General features: G+C 36.5%; 2 protein-coding genes and 1 pseudogene across 3 annotated transcripts; 1 reads left to right on the top strand and 2 right to left on the bottom strand.

The window, feature by feature from the left end:
* Positions 1 to 294: 294 nt before the first annotated feature.
* Positions 295 to 4,237, bottom strand: LOC147293064 (putative disease resistance protein RGA1; annotated as a pseudogene). Its single transcript, XR_015120340.1, has 2 exons — positions 3,014 to 4,237; positions 295 to 1,183 (listed from the first exon to the last, which is right to left on the bottom strand). The product of XR_015120340.1 is annotated as a putative disease resistance protein RGA1 (transcript).
* A 7,939-nt stretch (positions 4,238 to 12,176) lies between these two features.
* LOC147293063 (DEAD-box ATP-dependent RNA helicase 16-like) lies at positions 12,177 to 18,942 on the bottom strand. The gene is made up of 16 exons (XM_086231565.1): positions 18,801 to 18,942; positions 18,539 to 18,715; positions 18,274 to 18,432; positions 18,082 to 18,171; positions 17,812 to 17,940; positions 17,045 to 17,145; positions 16,745 to 16,859; positions 16,105 to 16,236; positions 15,715 to 15,780; positions 15,392 to 15,568; positions 14,249 to 14,344; positions 13,555 to 13,692; positions 13,365 to 13,447; positions 13,029 to 13,066; positions 12,715 to 12,929; positions 12,177 to 12,548 (listed from the first exon to the last, which is right to left on the bottom strand). Exons 2-16 carry the CDS (start codon positions 18,707 to 18,709, stop codon positions 12,462 to 12,464), a joined length of 1,797 nt encoding a protein of 598 aa, XP_086087691.1. The 5' UTR covers positions 18,710 to 18,715; positions 18,801 to 18,942; the 3' UTR covers positions 12,177 to 12,461.
* LOC147293062 (uncharacterized) lies at positions 18,888 to 19,745 on the top strand. Its single transcript, XM_086231568.1, has one exon. The coding sequence runs from the start codon at positions 18,900 to 18,902 to the stop codon at positions 19,341 to 19,343; it is 444 nt and encodes a 147-aa protein (XP_086087694.1). The 5' UTR covers positions 18,888 to 18,899; the 3' UTR covers positions 19,344 to 19,745.

The following is a 19,745-nucleotide window of genomic DNA, read 5'->3' as shown; positions in this document are numbered from 1 at the left end:
GCAGCCCACTCATCATCCATGATGCAAATTTAGCACCCATGAAGTTGTCAATCTCTAAGCTTTCCAAATTACAGTGCGGTTGGAGGCCGTCTAATACAGCCTCATCATTGTTGCTGCTTTCCCTGGACTTCCATTTAAATATTAACTTGCGTATGTTTGCTTTCCCCACTAAATTTGCTCTCTTTGCTTCTTCTCCATCTCTCACAAGTTGCAAATTTTTAATTCTTAATTGACCTTTCAAATGGTTCAAGTCACCCAGCTCCTCAACTCCAGGACTCGTTTCCCCACCCAGAGTATAGTAACGTAATGTTTGCAGATGAGTCAATCGCCTCATCCTAAATGGAACGTCGACATGCTTATCAAAATAAAGATGTCTCAAGTTGATCAAATTTTCCAATTCCTTCGGAAGCTTTCTAAGAAACCTATTATCATGCATTCTTAATGTCTGTAGATTATAGAGTTGACCAATAGATTTGGGGAGAGCTTTGATTCCTGTTCTGGAAACATCCAGGTACCTCAAGTGTCTCAGTTCACCAATTGAAATTGGCAACACCTCCATATCCGCCTTAAATAAATTTAAGACACGCAAAGCTCTGAATCTTGGGAATAAGATGCTATTAGGGATCTTATCATCATTCAAAAACAGTGAGCGCAATCTTCTAACACTTGTGTTTTGCATTATTTCTAGTATTGGAGTAGAAATCCGTGCAACATGTCGAATCCCAAGTGTATCATCATTATCATTCTTCTTGATGTCTGGCGTCATGCACTCAGATTTGGATACTTCTTCAGCAAGATCGTGCACAAGATCGTGCATCTTGCAACTGTTAATACTGCCAAACTCATCTTTCGTAGCATCTTGAAATAAAGAGTTTTCCAATAAAATATGAAAATATCCATTGCCAATATCCTCCATCTTTAGATTACTTTTGTCAGGGTGGAGTAATCCTTGAGCCATCCAAAGTTGGATCAAGTTCTCTCTTTCCATTGCAAAATCTTTCATGAACATTGAGCAATATGCAAAACACTGTTTCAAAGATGCTGATTTTAGATTATCAAAACTCAACTTCAAAACGGACATGACTCTCTTCTCTTGATCTTCTTGTAAGTCCCATATTCTACTTTCTTTAATCAACAACCATTCATTTGTTGAAGTTTTAGAACGCAACAAGCTTCCCAAAACCTGTTGGTACATAAGTGAGAAATTATACTCAATAATGAATAGGTTAACATTAGCAAGAGTCCAACTACTATGAGGGATTGTGAGGCACAAATTTATAAGACCCCTTAGATTAATCAAATGACATTTAGGGCCAGTTTGATATTGCTGTGAGAAAAAACAGCTGTGAAGTAAAACAGTTGTGAAGTAAAGTCAGCTGTAAAGTAAAGCAGTTGTGTGTTTGGTAAACTATGTTTTCAAAAGTGCTGTGAGTGCAAAAAACAATATCAAAGTGTTTGGTAAATGTTAATGTAAAAGTGCTGTGACTGTGTATAAGTACTAAAATGGACATGATGCTGAAAGTGTATTTCACTTATTTGTTTGGTAAAACTAAAATGTTTTTTTACTTATTTTTTAAATTTGTGGCTACAAATTTTTATTCGCATTAATTTTTTTAAGAACAACATTATTAAATAAGTATTCCTATTATTTTTTTAAGTATATTATAATTTTAATCGTACAAATAAAATATCATAATTAATTATCACAATATAAAATATAACTAACAATGGATATATTTTTTAATTTAAAATAAACAATAAAAATTATAGAAATCAATAAGGGTAGTATGGGTAAAATAAAAGATTCATTGTTGTTGTAATTCACTGCAGTTTTCAAAAGCACCTAGAAACCTGTTTTCTGTTTTTGCTGTGGGGAGTTGAGAATTGTAGGAGAAAGCAGTTTTTTATTTTTTTACCAAACACCAAAACTGCTGTAGGTGATTGAGAATTGTCATCCACAGCAGCTTTGGGGTCCTCCACCGCAATCCCAAACGGAGCCTTAATTTGTTGGCTTTATGTTAGGTTTTAACCCTCAGAATCTCCACAAGCCACATTCTACACCCTAAGAGGAAATGGGGTAAACTTGTCAGCGAATGTGGTCAAAAACGGGATGAGGAATAAAATGTTTTGGTGAGGGTTTTTTTAATTTTTTTTATTTAAGGGTTTGTAATTTAAAACGGATTATTGGGTAATTAAATGGGTATAGAGGTAAGGTTAAATATATGTTATTGAATTAACTCTAAGGGCTCTTATAAAACAGTCTCTCATAATTAGTCCCTTGTACTAGCCATTCTAAACATTAGCAATAGTAACAAAGCAAAAATAGTATTTTAATATGCAATGTTCACTATATTCCAACATTCTTTTGGTGCAATAGTGATCTCCATTTTTTCCATTAGGGATTTGTTTTTTCAAACTTTGTTAGTCATACTGGTGTTTGAAAAATAATTATTATGAAGCAACTTGTAGTCATGCATGCATGGCTTAGTGATAATCAGTAGTATTAGAGTCATACTGGTGTATGTAACTAAGGAATCAACTTTTTCCCCAGTTACATACTTCCCCTAGCCTACTTTAGTTGATTCCTCAGTCATACTGGTGTATGTAACTGAGGAATCAACTTCTTTCCCTAGCCTACTTGTTTGGGTTGTTGTTAATTTCTGTTGTGATCCTTTGGGCTCTTGCATGCTTTGTATTTTATATGCCTTTTAGGCTGATCGATATAATACATTGCTTCTTTGACCAAAAAAATTAAAAAGAAACTTCTGCCCTAATTTTCTTTTCTTGTACAATCTTTGTTAATTAGAGTTATACAGGCGTTTATTAAACAACTTGTATACAATCATGCATGGCTTAAAACAACGAGAATAAATTAAAGAAAATAAGAGAAAAAAAAGTATTTCAAGTAACTTGTGGATTGCAGCTTTATTAATAACAAATAATAATAATAATAATAATAATAATAAAAAGTGTAAATTAACTTCAAATATATAATATGATAGTATATACATACCTTTGCCACCAACGGTACACCTCCACACTTTTTAGCAATCTCACGTCCAATTCTCTCTAGATCTGGGTCTATTGGAGCACTACCATCTGGAAACGCTCTACCCTTTATTATAGACCAACATTGATCTTCAGATAGCTTGCTTAAATCACACCTACTTCTAGGAAGCGTTTCCGTCAATGATGCAACTTGGCCACTGCGGGTGGTGACAATGATGGTGCTTCCCCGAGCAGAATTGAGAGTTGACAAACAACTCTTGATCAGAGTGTTCCATTTATGAGTATCTTCATTCCAAACGTCATCGAGTATGAGGAGATATTTTTTCTCCGTCAACTCTTTTTTGAGGGTTGTGATCAATGCTTCCTGAGTTACTCTTACTGCTGGTTTTGTCGAGTCGAGAGATTCTAACATCCGGATCAAAATGGAATTGACACGAAAAGGGTCAGATACACACACCCATATCTTTTTATCAAAATATTTATCCACGTCAGGGTCATTGTAGATTGACTTAGCCAAAGTTGTTTTTCCTAGGCCTGCAATTCCCACAATGGCCATAACTGAAAGATTTTCTTGATTGTTGGAGTTGGTCAAGGTTGCAATTATGTTTGACACAACCTCCTTTCTTCCAACAATGTTTTCATCTTGGTCAATGAATGAGTTGGTTTCTCTCTCCTCTCTAATTCCATGAGGGGTGTCCTCGTCCTCGGCTTGATAATTTGAAACTAGTCCAATAAAAGATGCCTCACTCTTGAGATCCACCAAAGAGGCATTGATTTTCTGGATTTTATGTGCCATTTTTTGACGAAACAAAATGGGATTGGAGAGAGAGAAGGAGTTGAGTACCTTTCTCTTGATATGGTTTTGCAGCTCCACTTTACGGCGGAGAAGTTCATAGTCGATTTGGTCCAAGACATCGTCTGCATCATGAGCTACGTCTTTAAGTTTCTTGACCCAGATTTCCACAGCCTTGGGACGACCTTGTGGTCGGTGGGAAACATCAGCTAAGAAACCTTGAATGGTGGACAAGGACTGGCCCAGCTTTGTTAACTCGGTTTTGAATCCCCAGGCAAGATTGAATTCTTTTGCAGCAAGTGAAGTCACCTTCTTCAGTATTCCCTCCACAGAAAACGTAAACACAGTTTCTAACATCTTTCCTTCCATACTCAAGAAGACACAAAGAGCAGGGAGATATGTTAGAGCAGAAAATGCAGAGTAGATGATGGATCAAGAAATAATTGAGGGACTTACTATATACACTTTAATTTGGAGCATCTTATTAATGTTTCAGCTGTACAACTTTGAATCCATTCATATTGGTTGGTCCATCATTTATTACTTTTGCTTTCTGGCTTTAATCATATAGTCTGGCTTTGTAGAAAGGTTACGCGTTTTCCACATTTTGGGTCCCATCCACGTGCACAAACTTGATTGCTCTGTTAAACTTGCTTGGATTTTAATTGCAAGAGACTGCTTATATGTTAAGGTTGTCAAATTTAACCATTTGATTTTGATCAGTGGTGTTCCTTCAACCGGAGGTCAATATATACACTCACTACCAGAATTATTGGTTATAAGAGCTGATGGATTCTGCATTATTGTTGCAGCCCACATGTGATTGCTACAATCAATTGATGCTACAATCCGTCCCATACAATAAACCATTTAAAAAATAATTAATTAATTTGAAATAGTTAAAAATAAATTTCTGCATTAATTTATTATTTGGGCAAATGGATTTTCATTAATTTTGTTGGTAAAATAATATGGATATCCATTTCATCAGAACATATATAACTCCTAAATACATTCCACAAACATCATGAAATCAGGAATAGATTAAAAATATTATGATCAAATTCAACAATATCAAAGTGCTACATAACCCATAAACAAAAGAACCAATTTTGTAAAAAAAACAAAAAAACAAAAAAAAACTTTTTAATAGATGACATATAGAAGCTGCTGATGTAATGAGTACATAATTACATATACAAAAATCAGCAAAAAGAACAAAAAAAATTATATTTCAGATTTAATAAGAAAAAACATACTAAGAAATGAATTTTACGAACGATCAAAAGAAAAATAAAACAAATAAAAGTGAAACCATACCCTTTCTATGTCCCACACTCCCACCCACCCACACACCCACCCACCAACCAACCAACCAAAATATATCCAATCCCAATGAGCCTCTGTTAAGACTGTAATAGCATTTATTCATAGTCAGTAAGACATTAGGATTCTAAGTTCTGGACACATTTTTATTTTTTGCAAGAATAGACATTAAATTAATTTGTAATTAGTAGAATGAAAGTTTTACTCATGACTAAAGAAGCTGGTTGTTCAATTGGTCAAAAAAAAAAAAAAAAGCTGGTTGTTCTCTATGTAAGTACTTCACCTATACATTCACAATCCCTTTCAATTTCCTGGAAAATAGAGAAACCAAATGAATAAAGAAATATTGCTTTTTCCAATGACCAAGAACTCCATTACCCATTGGCCAAAAAAAAAAACTCCACTACCCAAATCAGAAAAGACTTTTTTCAAAAAAAGAACGTACCATTTTTTTTAATAACTCTAATGGAGAAGGAGGCTGACAGAGAAAAGGATTTCGGTGTTTCCCAGTGTTACATAACTTTCTGAAAATCCGAACGAAAACAAAAGGCCATAAAATTTTAAGAAACACTAAAATCAAAAAATCCAGAAACCAAACCCAAAGGAAAATTTTACAAAAAAATTAAAATATTGAAGTTGGTATCAAAGCTCTTCTCTTTCCTGAAAAGTAGCTTTCATAATGTGAGTATTTTCTAAAATTCTAAGTGACAGCAAAGCTCAAAAGATTCGATCTCCAGTCTAATAACAGCAATGCCTTATCCATACCAACAGGTGAAAAATAATATGATCTCTTCTGGCTTGCTTATATTTCTAATAATATCTAAATCTCATATCCTGGTAAAAATGTAGGACTGATCATCAATATAAGAATCAAAATAATCACCAAGAAGGAAATCTTGAAGTACAGGTGTGAGACCCGTATTTTTTAAAGATTTATTTTAAATATTTTGAGAATTTATTTTAAGGATTTTGGGAATTTATTTAGAATTTAAAAAGGTTTTAGTTTAATTTTTAATTTTCGTTTTAAATTGGGTTTGACCCAAAATTAACTTTTAAAACTTGTGGGTTTTTTATTTTGACTTTTGGCCCGTTGGATAGGTCTCGAGTCCACGAATTCGTAAACATGAAGCACGCGTAAATCCGAGTTATAGTTTGAAAGTTACGGGCATTTGAAGTGAGTAGCAAACTTATAATTTTTACAAAAGCGAGTTTTAAAACCCAAAAATCAGATTTTTAATCTCATTTCTCTCTCATATCTCACACATCTCTTCTCTCTCCCCGAGTCTCTCCTTTCTCTATGCTCTCCTCCATCTCCGCCCGCCCTCTCCCCCTCGGCAGTTTCGTCGTCCGGCCACCCCACGACCAGCGACGGGCACCGGCGAACTCCTCTCACCGTCGCCGACCCCCATCAGCCCTCCCCTTCGCCGGCCAACCACTGTAGACGGAGAATCTACGTGAGACAGAAAACACTCTGGCCGGCGATCTGCGTTTTCCGACGGAGTTGCGGCGCCGGACCACCTGGGTCCTCCTCCCCTCTTCACGGCGAGTTAATCCATGGGCTTCCCATGCTCCGATGACCTCTCACAGCGACAGATTGAAGAATTTTAGTCCGACGACTTTTTCGGTGAGTTCGAGCGATTCCGATGACATTTGGCTTCGACCTAGGTATCAATTTGGCTCCTCTCTTCATGCTCTTCAGTTCTGTATTGGAGGATTGAGCCAATTATGAATCCATGTCAAAATCACCGTTTTGCAGCCACGAACACTGTAGCTCTGCCTTGTGTGGCGGCGATTTGCGTGGTCTTCTTCGTTGGCATGCCTCTTCGGAACCTTCAGAAGCCTTTATTCAAGGTTCGTTGTTGTTTTTGAACTGTTTGGGGTGCTGTTCTAAGTCGGGCAGCCACCGCGTGTGGCGGTTGCCGCCCGTTTCGGTCATTTAGCGGCCATTTGAGTTTTTTATTGTATTTGATTTGGTTGTTTGGTGTTAACAGGTACACGGGTTCAGGAAATTTTATTCTTGATGTCGTCATGCTGCTGGATTTGTTATCCGAGCGTGTTGTCGTCCAAGGGCATGTCGGTCTTTTCATGTGGTTACACTGTGAGTGAAATTAGTTAGTTTAATTGTTTGCTTGATTTCTTGTGTGCATTGTTTGCCAGGACTTGGTAAAGTCTAAGGCTTGAATCTTGAGGATGGAATTGATGGTGATTATGCATTGAGGTTGTTAATTAGGATGTGAATGATTGAAATTGACGTAAATAGTTAATGATTAGGCAATTGATTTTGCCAGAATGATTATTATTATTATTGGTGAGATTTGATGTGAATATGAGGAATTATGATTATCTTGATGCTTGGATGATTGGCGATAAAATTATTATGTGATTGAGTAATTATGGATTTTATTGTGGATTATTATTAAGTATGGAAATTGAAGAATTATTGAGGATAATTTGTTTAAGTCATTTCACTCATACGAGCTTTCGAGCTTACCGGGTTTGTTGTATAACCCGATACACCATGGATGTGGTGTAGGGTTTGTGTTTTGCATGTTAAGCAGGCTGAGGAGGCAGTGAGGAGAAGTCGAGGCAGTAGGACCCACTTTGTTTTGTTTAAATGTTTTGATACAGAGGTTTTACATAAATGTTTTATTTCAAAAGAAATTTATTTATTTATATTTATGTGCAAGGCTCAAAGAAAAGAGAAAACAAATTTAAATGGTTGATGTTTCAGTGTTTTTATGGGCCCGAGGTTCGAGGCGTTACAACAGGAGAATGATCAAGAAAGGAAAATTCAAGCAAAAGGCACAGGGAGCTAAGGATAATAATCAGGTGCAAGTCATTCAAAAACTGTACATTGCTTCTTCTTTTTTTTTTTAACCATTATCTTGATTTAAAACGAGTTAACATTATAGCCTTAGAACATACCTACAATCGTCATGTCAACCAGAACCTCCTTCAAGCCTTCTATTATCTAAATGAGCAATTATATAACACATTGATGGCATGTTCATATAGAAGCCTAGAATACGAATATTCTTAAACTCCACATGTTACAATGAAACATAACCCTAACATTCTTAAACCTTGCATTCAAAGTGAGCTATTGGCAAAAAATTGGCATTGGCAAGCATGCATTATTCTTCTCTTCATGATAGAAATGTTCAAATGTTCAATTACAACCCAAATTGAAAAAAAAAAAAAAAACAAATGTGAACCTTAAAGTATAAGATTACTGATTACTGATTACAAATGAAAAAAAAGACATAGCATTCTTGAACCAGCAATTTACTCTAGATAAACTTTCACAAAAATAAAAATGGCCAACCTCTAGAAATATTAATATTTCTTCAGGTGGATTGCGTTCCATGGCCTCGGGAGAAACTTGCCCGTTTGTACTTCTCGAAGCCTATAAGCTTATTTTCCGAAGGCTTCCATGATCTCGTAGTGCCCATCTCATGTCTTCTTGAACTTTTCGGATTCTTGGCCCTTCTCGAATTGGGCTTCTTTTGGACTGGTTTCTTTGTCTGCACTACTTTCTTGAGGACCCAATCTCCAACTCGAAACACTATGCTCCTTACTTTCTAGTTGAAGTATCTCATAGTGGTATTTTGATAGCTCGCAAGTCTGATTAGGGACGTCTCTCTTCGTTCTTTCTCCGTGCTTCTCTGCGTCTCAAGCCATGTAGGGCCAGAACTATCCTTGATTAAGGGCTTTATGTGCTAGACTCCTGCCCCCAGCGTGGTTTCCACATTGTAAACTTGGCTATGGTCAGTGAATGGGTCAATGGTGGCGACTCGAGGACTATTCAAGGTCGATTCCTCAGGCGGATGCATCTGTCGGCTCAAGTGATCACTTCTTGCATGTTCTTCGAGGGCCTTATAACTAGAGATTCGTGTAGCTTACTTCCCTCGATTAGGCCCTCGCAAAAAGCCATGGCCGCGGTGTGCTGACCGCAACTGTTGAGGGTGGACATCTCAACCACGAATTGAGCTAGGTAGTCGCTCAAGCTCTCACGTTTCTGTTGCTTGGTGCTGAAGAGTAGGGGTGGGCGCGGTGCGGTTCGACTCACTTTTCCTCCGGAACCGTGCGCCGCGTCGGACATTAATATACGGTGCGGTTCGGTGCTATAAACAATTAAAAATTTTAGTATATAGAGTATAAACTATAAAGAATATACTAATTTTTTTTATATAAAATATAAAGAATATACTAATTTTAAAAATTATATAAGGTAATGGGTATAACTAAAATTATATACTAAAACATTATTAATTTATTATTATATTATATATCTAGAAAATAGGTCATAGGGTTATATAAAATATATTTTAGGGTCTAAACCCTAAAATATAGCTACGTTAATATTAATTATAATATTTTATTAGGGTTGATGGTCTAAAGTGTATAAAAAGTATATAATAATCGTATAAATATATATAAAAATATATATAAAATGGTGTATATATGTATAAAAATATAAAAAATATATTTTTTTGCAAGTATGCGGTGCGGTTCGGTTCGGTGCGGTTAAATAAGGTGTAGAACCGGAACCGGAACCGGAGAGAGCCGGTGCGGTTTGGTTTTTTTGGCGGTGTTGACTTTTTTTTATCAACGCGGTTTTTTGGCGGTGCGGTTCGGCCGGTTTTGGCGATGCGCAGTTAAAATGCCCACCCCTACTGAAGAGTACGAAGATGTCCTTCTTCCGTTTCTGATTACAGATTTACTATGTGATGAATGCTTCGTACAATACGGCAAGCTCACTGATGAATTTTGGTTTGAGTTGTCAAAACCAAGTCAAAGCCGGTCCTGCGATACTCGAGGGAAAAACCTTGCTCATCAGGGTTTCGTTGTCTGCCTCCAAGATGAGATGTTGTTGGTAATTGTAGATGTGCTCAAGAAGGTCAGTTGTTCCCTCGAACAGCTTGAACTTTGGCCGTTAGAAACACTTGGGATTTTGGGCCTCCAAGATGTTGTCCGTGAAAGGGGAGTTGCAAATGTTTTTTGCCGCCTTAAGGGCGAGCTCAGTGGGGGTCCTAGCCATTGTGTAATTTTTCATGATCTTTTTAAGTGCTTTACGGTAATTGGTGTCCCGTTCTTTCTTCGTTGGGTGGGGCCGTTTGGGTCCTCGAGGTCATCTTCCTTGGTTGCCTCGAGATCAGTGCTTGAGGTCGACGGCTTGCACTTGTGGGTGAGGCTCCTCGCGCTTGTCGAATGTCTTTGCCATTGCTTCTTGAGCGGTTTCTTGCTCCTTTTTTGGTGTTCCCAGCCATCTTTTTTATTATGGTCACAGGTGTGGCTGGGTCTTGAACCGAGTTTAGATCGATGTCTTCGCCGGAATTTGCTCCAGTCATTGTACTTGCAACTTTTGTTCGATTGTGGAAATATTTCCCACAAACGGCGTCAACTGTTGAATCCTAAACTTCTCAAAGAAAAATAAACTCAACAATAAAGAGAATAAGAGCTTTAACATCTGATGTGGAGCAGATTAAATGGCTAGACTCTCGGATTTGGCTCGTCAAAGTTCCTCCTCCTAGAAGACGGATGGGGTTGCACTTGCATAAAACCCTCTGATGCCTAAGTTAGCACAAGAAAAACTCTCAATTGTGTAAAATCAATTTACGTACATTTCTCCATTGATCTGAATGGGGTTTTGTAGTGGATTTTCCCAACTAATCCCATGATTTTCCTCCATATTTCTAGCCCTAAGAGTTGTGGGCGTTGCTAGAGGAAATCGTGGGATTTCCTTATCATGCATGATTTTGGATGGGAGTTGGAACACGTGAAAATTTTATTTCACGTCTGACTCTCTTTTTTCACACCTGATTTATCTTTTCTATTTTTTAAGATAATGTTTTATTTAAGAAATAATAATAACGACTTTTGAATCCAAATTAAACTGCACTTGGAATATGATAATTATGATTTAATAAAAATAATAAATACCACATCACCTTCTTGACTTGGTCTCTACTCTTTATGGCGAATGGAGATTTACCCTGTGTCATGGTGATTTTTTGCTCCAACACTATCTTTGATTCCCCCAATTCAGCATCACTTTTTTCCACCTAAAACAAACAACTAACTTGTATATAAACCAAACCAAATCAAACACAAAGTCATTTTCTATGTTTCACTTGGAATTCCAAACTAATAACATACTCTCTAATCTTCTATGTACTCTCATTCTCTTTTTTTAAATGCCTACATTTTTCCACCACATTTTCTATGCCATCATTCTTTTTTTTCTCTTAAATTCAACCCAAACACAATGCCACACCAAGGGAATTCAGCAGCTGGAAAAGTACACTTAACCATGAACATGACTCGAGCCACAACAATTTATGAAGTGGGTCAGGTTTGTTGGGAGCCTCAAACACTCTGTTTTCAAGGCAGCAAAGAACAAGCTCTTCCCTTCTTACACTCTGCATGTGCCCAAGAACCCTGCAGCTGGAGACTTCACAACCATTCAGGACGCCATTGACTCTCTCCCATTCATCAGTCTTCTTAGAGTCCTCATCAAGGTCCATGCAGGAGTCTATTCGTGAGTAGTGCTTCTGGGGTTATATGCATGTTTGATCTGTAATCTATTTTAATTTCCTTAATTGCTCAATATATTATGCTTCTTCTGCAATTTTGGTACAGTTTTGTTCAGATGTGATTCTGATATATATTTGTTTGTTGTTGTGTCTTTTTCCTTGTGCTCTATGAGTTAGTCTTTGACTAGAAATGCTATGTTGTTCAAGAATTGTCCTATGCACTGTCTTTAATTTAACTTTTTCCTCTAAGTATCGATCATAATTATATACCTTTTATACATTCTTGTTATGTGGTAATGGCTGATCAACTTGGTAAAATATTAAAATCAATTTCAATGGGGAGACACAGCTCAAACCCCAGCTGGTCCAAGAGGACAGCCAATGGGGACTTTCAATTCTGCAACATTTGCTGTGAGTGAATTTCCCTTATTCATTGCCAAGAACATTACATTCAAGGTAATAATATTGTATGACTGAATCTGAACCATCGATTAAGTAGGGGTCTAGCAACATAAATATCTTATATTCATGTTCTGAATGCACAGTAATGCTATATGGTCCTGTCCACATACACGGATCATGTTAAGATCATTTATCTGTCTCTTTGTCATTGTTTTGTTCCAAAGATTTTTGCCTTAAATAATAATTACATTTAAACAAGTTCACAGGAGATGGGTAGCTGAATAAAGGAGCTGTTTTAAAGAAACATATATTATCACTATAAATTTATACAAAACTGTGGGAGTTGGTTGCTAACCCCTGTTGATACAGTACATATGGATGTAATAATAGATAAATTAAGTCTTTTTCCTTTTTTGTCTATGGTTGTCATTGCCATCTTTTCCTTCTACCATCGTCTTGTTTCCACGAGCTTTCTTAGGTCCCTGGCATCAGATTATTACAGATCCATTAGCAACTAATTCCAGTCTCTGACCATTGGCACTTGGAGCACCAAGTGGTAGGGATGAGGCTTCATAGCACATTTCTCAGGTGAAATTGACACAAACTTAAAATCATGAAGAAATTAAGTACAAACAAGAAGCTAAGTACCTCGGCGGTGAAAGTCTTGAGAGGGTCCCTAGTTTTTTTGAATTTTCTCTTATATCCATTGCGGCGGGCGGGGTTGGTATTTCCCATTGCAGCTCTAGCAAGCTTAACAGTCTTGCTGGCTTCTTTAGTTTTTGCATCCAACAGATAATCAGGCACATCACGCAGGTGAGAAGCAGGGGGCTTCTTGCTCAGAACTTTGTCATGTTTCAACAGATCTGCTCAAGAATAATAGATCAATAATGTTCAAATCTTGTAACTTGAAGTGATACATTACAACATACGACTCAATACATCCAACCAAATAAATTTGGTACCTAAGTCTCTTGGATTAACTTCAAAATGAGCCTTCAACCTAAACAAATAGAAGCAGATCATTAGAAAACAAAAACAGAAGGTTGTGGTAAAGATGTTAGAGTAGAATAAGCAAACATTGGAAAACCAAAAACTGTAGAGAACACAAGTAGTTGTCACTCAATCAAAGTAGATCTGACTACTGTGCCTCTGTGATCCAAACAAGATAGAAAACAGGCACTAAATAGGAGAATGTAGCAAAATCGATTATTTTCAGCATGCCTTAAACCTAATTTTGCAAGAGATTTGGTGCAGAAGACCTCATATAGATAAAGAAAGCAAAAATAGTAGATACTCACTTTTCAGAATTGATAATTTCATTTCTCAAATCCTGAGCTCGCGATTCTCTGACAGCAATTTTTGTCACACTCTTTGCAACATCCTGTAGAAGTCACTGCTTAGCATCAGTGATCTTGAGGTGACCCAATGGCACCTTCAAAATGAAAATACGAAGGGAACCATGAAAGTTAAAAGAATCAGAAGAATCACCTCAGCTCTATATCGTAAAGACTCCACTGCATTCTGGGTCAGTAAAGGAAATGTACCAATTAAGTTTGAATCATCTTTTTTATCATCCCCCAAAAAGGATTTTATTTCTTCAAATATTTCCATCTCATCTGGAGAAACCTTTTAGAAAAAAGCAAATATTAGAATATGAAAATGTGTCACAACTCACAAGATAAGATCATCATCACAATCATCATTATCAACCCTTCTTTCTTCTATAGAGGCATAAACAATACACTTACACAAGTCTTAAGCAAGATAAAACATATAATGATGCACACAAACCCAAAAGCAAAGAATCCAATGTAGAAAACCACATACGCACAAACACTTGTAGTGCATATATTGTTGCATCAGACACATGCCAACCAAAAAAAGTAACTGAAAAAGCCTTTTGGGTTCAGTGGAACAGCCTGGTTGCAGTTACATGTTAAGGCATGCCATGGACCTTGAATACATCACAGAGGATGCATTAGGTCATAGCAGGGTGGATGAGAAACTCATATTATAGATTCCTATTTGAAATTAGGCTAAAAGAGGGGGAACGAACAAGAGGGGAGATGGGGTACATGAGCAATGTAATTATCATCGAGTAACGCCAATCATCATTCTACTGGGATGCTATTCCCTACAAAAGATTTTTAAAAAAAATCTTTTAATCATGTAGCAAACTCACAAGAGAGATAGAAGCACCAGTACTATATGCTCTTCCAGTACGTCCAACACGATGAACATATCCTTCAGCACTTTGAGGCATATCAAAAATTATAACCTGCAAAAGGAATAAAAGCGAAGATAATGTTAATGGGATACTAGCTGAGCATGGTATTTCACAAGGTATTATTTGAGAGACAAGAAACAGAGAAATACTTATTACGAAAGCAATCAAATTTACATTAAAGGTGAACAAGCAGGCCACCAAAAACAACCAAATAAAATACCAGCAACTCAAGGTACAACCATCAGCTCATGAAAAAGCAGCAACCCAATCAACATGATTAAAGAAAAACAGACTATCTCAGTCAACAAAAAAAAAGGTATATCTCAAAGATCCTTCTATTCTTCTCCATCCCAATAACCCAAACTTTCGCCAATCAAATACAAATCCATAAAACAGAAACCATTTCTATCCGTCAAGAGTACACTTTTCTCAATGAACGATGAAACACATAAAGACAAAACCCAATTCAGCCTGTTTCCCTAAACAGCTTGTGCCATAAGCGCATGACAATATAACAGTGAAGAAAACGATGGTCAAAACTTTCAGCCTCCTTTTTGCACATCATACATTGATAGGGTGACACATAAACACTAGCCTTGATTTTTGAATCTGATCACAAGTATTAATCCTTCCAAGCAAGAACTTGTACCTTGAAATGCACTTTAGCCTTCCAAATCATCGAGGTTTGAAAATATGTAAAGATGGATTGTCAATCAATTAAGGCTTTTTTGCACTAATACCACCCAGAATATAGAGGCTGTGCAAGTTTACCTCCAAAAAAAAAATTACAGTTTGCCACCCAATTTTATCTGTGTGACAATGTGGCACCCACAATCCACTTTTCTGTTAAATTAGGATTTTTTTTTTCCTAACGTCTCATTTTGTACTTGAAAATTTTTTTTATAAAGTAAAACCCAGAAATTACAAAGAAGTGAATTTAATTCAACCTGAGGAAAGCATCGGGTAAATTGCTTTTTTCAGTTCAACTAAATCATCTAGGATGAATATATGATATCAAAGAAGCTACCCCAGTCAAAATTGAATTTAAAGAATGATAGCCAGCAAAACCATATACCATCAAGAATAGTAATGACATACCGTGTGTACATTATTAAAGTCAATTCCCCACACCACACCAAATTCAGAGTCGGTTTTGTGCTTAGCATGCTTTCTAGACTTTTTTTGTTCAACACTACTCTCCCCAATGTCTTCATTCTCTTTCATTTTGCTGTTATCAGTTGCAATCAAATAATCAAAAAGCCCAGCATTGAATTCCTGTTGACAAACCAAGGTGGTGAGGACTGAGAATATTGTGAAATATCATTATCAAAATGGTAGACTGGCAACTAACTCTAACCAGTAACATAAGTAAATATAAGCCATGACGAGATAGCAATATCAAAATATTAAAATTCAGACACCTCAAGAATATGCAGGCGAGAATTTTGTGGCAACTCGGCATTTAAAACAGCAGATCTGATTCCAAACTGCAAAAATAGATAACAATAAAGAAATAAATACGCAAATAAAATATGACTATGAGGCATAAATCAATTCTCTCCTCCTTCCCTCACCAGTTAGGCAAAAAAGAGAGAGAAGACACACAAAAACATACACTCTCCCTCACTCTCTCCCTCTCTACTCACACACACACACACACTATCTCTCTCTACTCATTGTCTCTCTCTATTTCTCTCTCTACTCACTTTGTTTTCAGTTGATGCAATGCAATTAATCCTAGAACAAGGGAGATATCAATTTCTGCAAAAAACAGAAAAAGTTTTCCGGCACGGATGAAGAAATCTATATACCTTTTCCAAATATAGTTTTAATCTGAATCCCATGTCAATTGTATTAGTAAATATCAGAACTTTTTTCTGAACCAACTCCAACTTTAAGAGGGAGAGGATGTAGAGTAACTTGTCACGGGCACTGCATGATATCTGAAAAATAAAAAGAAAAACATAAGTCGATAGCCATATGACAATCTAAGTTCAACCAGAAGTCGATGGGCACAAATAAAACCAGATACCTGAAACATTAAAGAACACACGGAAATCCGAAGAGGTCATTGGTACCAAAAGAGAGATAAATCATAAATGGAGGGGGGGATAAATAGAATTAAAGAAGAACTAAGTATTAAAATGAAGTCAGACTTGCCTTCAAAAATATAAGTTTTTAGGAACACAGAATATTTTATACCAGAAAAAGCTAAATGGCCATGGCATTACATGCTTCCTATATGAGGCAGTAAATTATGCTATTAAAAAAAAAGGGCAACTGATTTTTTTTCATAGAAAAAAAAAACAACTGATTAATTGTGGCTAACAGAAAGGTTCCCTACAAAGTCATGTTAAATGTGTTATAAATTGTACAACAGTTTGGCAAAGATGTCGAAACAACCCATTTTGCGGTTATGCCATGTCCTATTAAGGGCATAACAATTCTTACCCAAAACTGCTGAACATTTTTTGGGATAACATCGTCCTTGATATCTCCCACTTCTGGCAAACTCAAAATGTAGGAATTATGTAGAGTCAGCTTCTTCAGTTTCTCAACATCATCACTGCCAAGTATCATAAGATGCTAGGTATCAATAAGAGAGAATAAAGTAAAACCCTAAAGTGAAACAATGAAAACAGCCATCCTTGAGCCATCAAGAGAAATATTGTGGCACAAAATACATCACCCTTGACATCATAACTCCTAATTAGCAACAAAAATAGTGCATATATTATGTAAATAACAAACCTTGATGTGGCAGACATAAGAAGACATTGACAACGTTTAGGAATGTGAGGTGTAAATGCCTTTATATCTGCCTCACATCCAAATGACAACAGAAAATCTGCCTGAAACAAAATATAGTTCAATTATCTCTGAACGGGATGATACTAAGTAATCATTCTTCAAAACTTGACTATGGGAAAGAAATGAATATCATAATAGAGTATATTTCCTAACAACCATAAATTAATGGTGAAATTATAAACTCAAAGGATGTATGATTTACAAAACCACATAATACAACAGAAGATCTGACTGAAACAAAATATAGTTCAATGATCTTCCAACGGAATAATAATAAATAATCATTCAAGTATTTTAATGATTTCTCAACGGGATAATACTAAGTAATCATTCTTCCAAAAACTGACAATGGGAAAAAGTGAATATCATAATAGAGTATATTTCCTAACAACCATATATTATATTAGTGGTGAAATTATAAATTCAAAGCAACTATGATTTCTAACACCCCGTGATACAACAACATAATGTACTTTTCAATTTACAATTACAACTTTATACAAACAAATTTACTATATTTCTCAATAACATCAATCTGGCATAGAGTATCACCTAAAAAATTAATTGAGGTGCAAATAGTCTTTCAAGGTGGAAAAAAAAAAAAAAGTAATATAACTGCAGGTAATGAATAAATCTGCCATCAAACTCAACTAAAACTGACAAATATGTTCGTGTGTGTGGGTGTGTGTGATTAACTGGGTCCTCACCTCATCAAGAACAAGAATTTCTAATGAATCATCAATGGATGTTGATTGAAGAACTCCATCAGACAAGCATTTCTTTATGCAAGCTGGAGTCGAAACCAGAATCTCAGGTAGGCTCGCCAAAGCTGTCCGCTGGAAGCAAAATAGTGAATAAGATAAAGTTAGCCAAATGGTTTTAGAATCACTTGGCCTAAAATACATAACAAAATCTCCATGTTGTGCGCCTGTGTACATGTACATTTCATAGAATTGGAAAAAATGAGTTGAACAAACCCAATCAGGAGCAGGCATGCTGCTTGTCAACTGTACAACTTTCAATGGAACTCTACACTTTTTAATCAACCACGAAACCTCTGTATAAACCTGCATATGTGCCATAAACTTTCATATACAGTAACCAAGCATATCAAGCAATACAAAAATGGAATATAGAATTCGAAACGGGAATTTTTACGAAATGTAAACCTGCTGAGAGAGTTCCCGAGTAGGGACGAGAATGATCGCACTCGGAGCAAGCTTCTTCTTTGATTCTGAAGCAGTAAACAGCTTCTGAAGCAACGGCAGGAGGTACGCAAATGTTTTTCCAGAACCAGTCTTTGCCCTAGCGACCACATCCTTACCTTGCTGTAAAACAATCAATTAAAGCAATTTTCAACATTAAAGTTTGATGCATTTTCTGGGAAGCCAAACAGGAAATAAAATGAATTTAATTTGGAAAAAGAAAACGGACAAGGATGAGAGGAATGGCGACTCGCTGAATGGGCGTGGGCTTCTGAATGTTCTTCTTCTTGTATAGGGCACGAATAAGACGACCGTCCAATCCCAGATTTTCGAATGTCTGGTCCTCTTCGTCTTCGTTTTCAATCTCCTTTGGTGGTGGCTTTTCCATAGTTTCAGCCATTTGAGTCTTGACAAAAAAAAAAAAATAATAATAATAAATAAATAAATCTGTAGTCTTCGAGCTTGGAGGAAGTTAGGGTTTAGACTCTTACCCAATACCCACTTTTTCTTCTACATACACTAACAGCATAAAGCTAGCCCGATCTCCAATATTCTCTCAATCTCACAACAACAACAACAACAACAACAACATGGAAGATCTCATCGCCCAATTCAGCTTCCTCTCAAATCAAGCCTTGCAAGACAAGAGCTTCGACCCCTCGACCATCGAAGACCTGATGACGCTGTTCGAGATCGAAGCCTACAAGTCATGGGCTGCAGTGGAACTCCAGCAGCAACAAGAAGTGGAAGAGGCTGAGGCTTCCATGCAAGAAGCTGAGGACTACTTGGACTCGGTCATGGAGAGTGCCATGGATGAGTTCAGACGTTTTGAAGAGGAAATGGAGAACATATCGAGAGCTGAAGTGGACAGCTTGGTTAAGACTGCCGAGAGTGCAAGGAAGATGGGAAAGTTGATGGAAAGTGCAGCTTCTGTGGCTTCCAAGAAGTATATTGAGGCTGCACTCAACTCAGCCACTGCTTCCATGAAATCAGCTTGGAAGGGAATTTCAGCTAAAAAGGTTCACCCTTCTTAATTAAATTGATTAAGGGTCATATATATATGCCATTAATTCTAGGCATCATAATTGGGATTATGTAAGGACAATTTGGTATTTATTGCTCACTTTAATTACTCTGTTACAACTTTGTATTTGCTTTGCAGTGTGAAAAAATTGGGTCCATTAAGTGGTTTCCCAAGATTTGGCATACTGACACTTCAGGCTCAAAAAAGAAAAAAAAAAAAAAAAAGAATTAGAGATCAAATGTTCTACAGATATCATACATTTGGGGATAAAATTTATATATTGTTCCCTTATATTTTTTTTTTTGTTTTTTGGTGCTTTTTCTCTAAATTTGTAGGATGCATTAATGAGATCCACCTCATATTCTCACAAATTGAATGAGAAAAATAACAAGAATAATGCTGATTATGATGA

Source organism: Dryas octopetala, chromosome 2, assembly GCF_963921425.1.
Source record: "Dryas octopetala chromosome 2, drDryOcto1.1, whole genome shotgun sequence".
NCBI lineage: Eukaryota > Viridiplantae > Streptophyta > Magnoliopsida > Rosales > Rosaceae > Dryas > Dryas octopetala.
The sequence above is the reverse complement of the archived record's forward strand: the minus strand, read 5'-3'. Positions and strand labels throughout refer to the sequence as shown.

Bases quoted from the DNA above. Each gene is read 5' to 3' on its own strand.
- LOC147293062 (XM_086231568.1), top strand. From the start codon at position 18,900: ATGGAAGATCTCATCGCCCAATTCAGCTTCCTCTCAAATCAAGCCTTG.
- LOC147293063 (XM_086231565.1), bottom strand. From the start codon at position 18,709: ATGGCTGAAACTATGGAAAAGCCACCACCAAAGGAGATTGAAAACGAA. The intron at 16,860-17,044 runs GTTTGTTATTTA...GATACTTGGCAG, and splicing joins CTTATGTCTGCCACATCAAG to TGATGATGTTGAGAAACTGA. The intron at 13,067-13,364 runs GTGAGTATCTAC...CTATTTGTTTAG, and splicing joins GAAATTATCAATTCTGAAAA to GTTGAAGGCTCATTTTGAAG.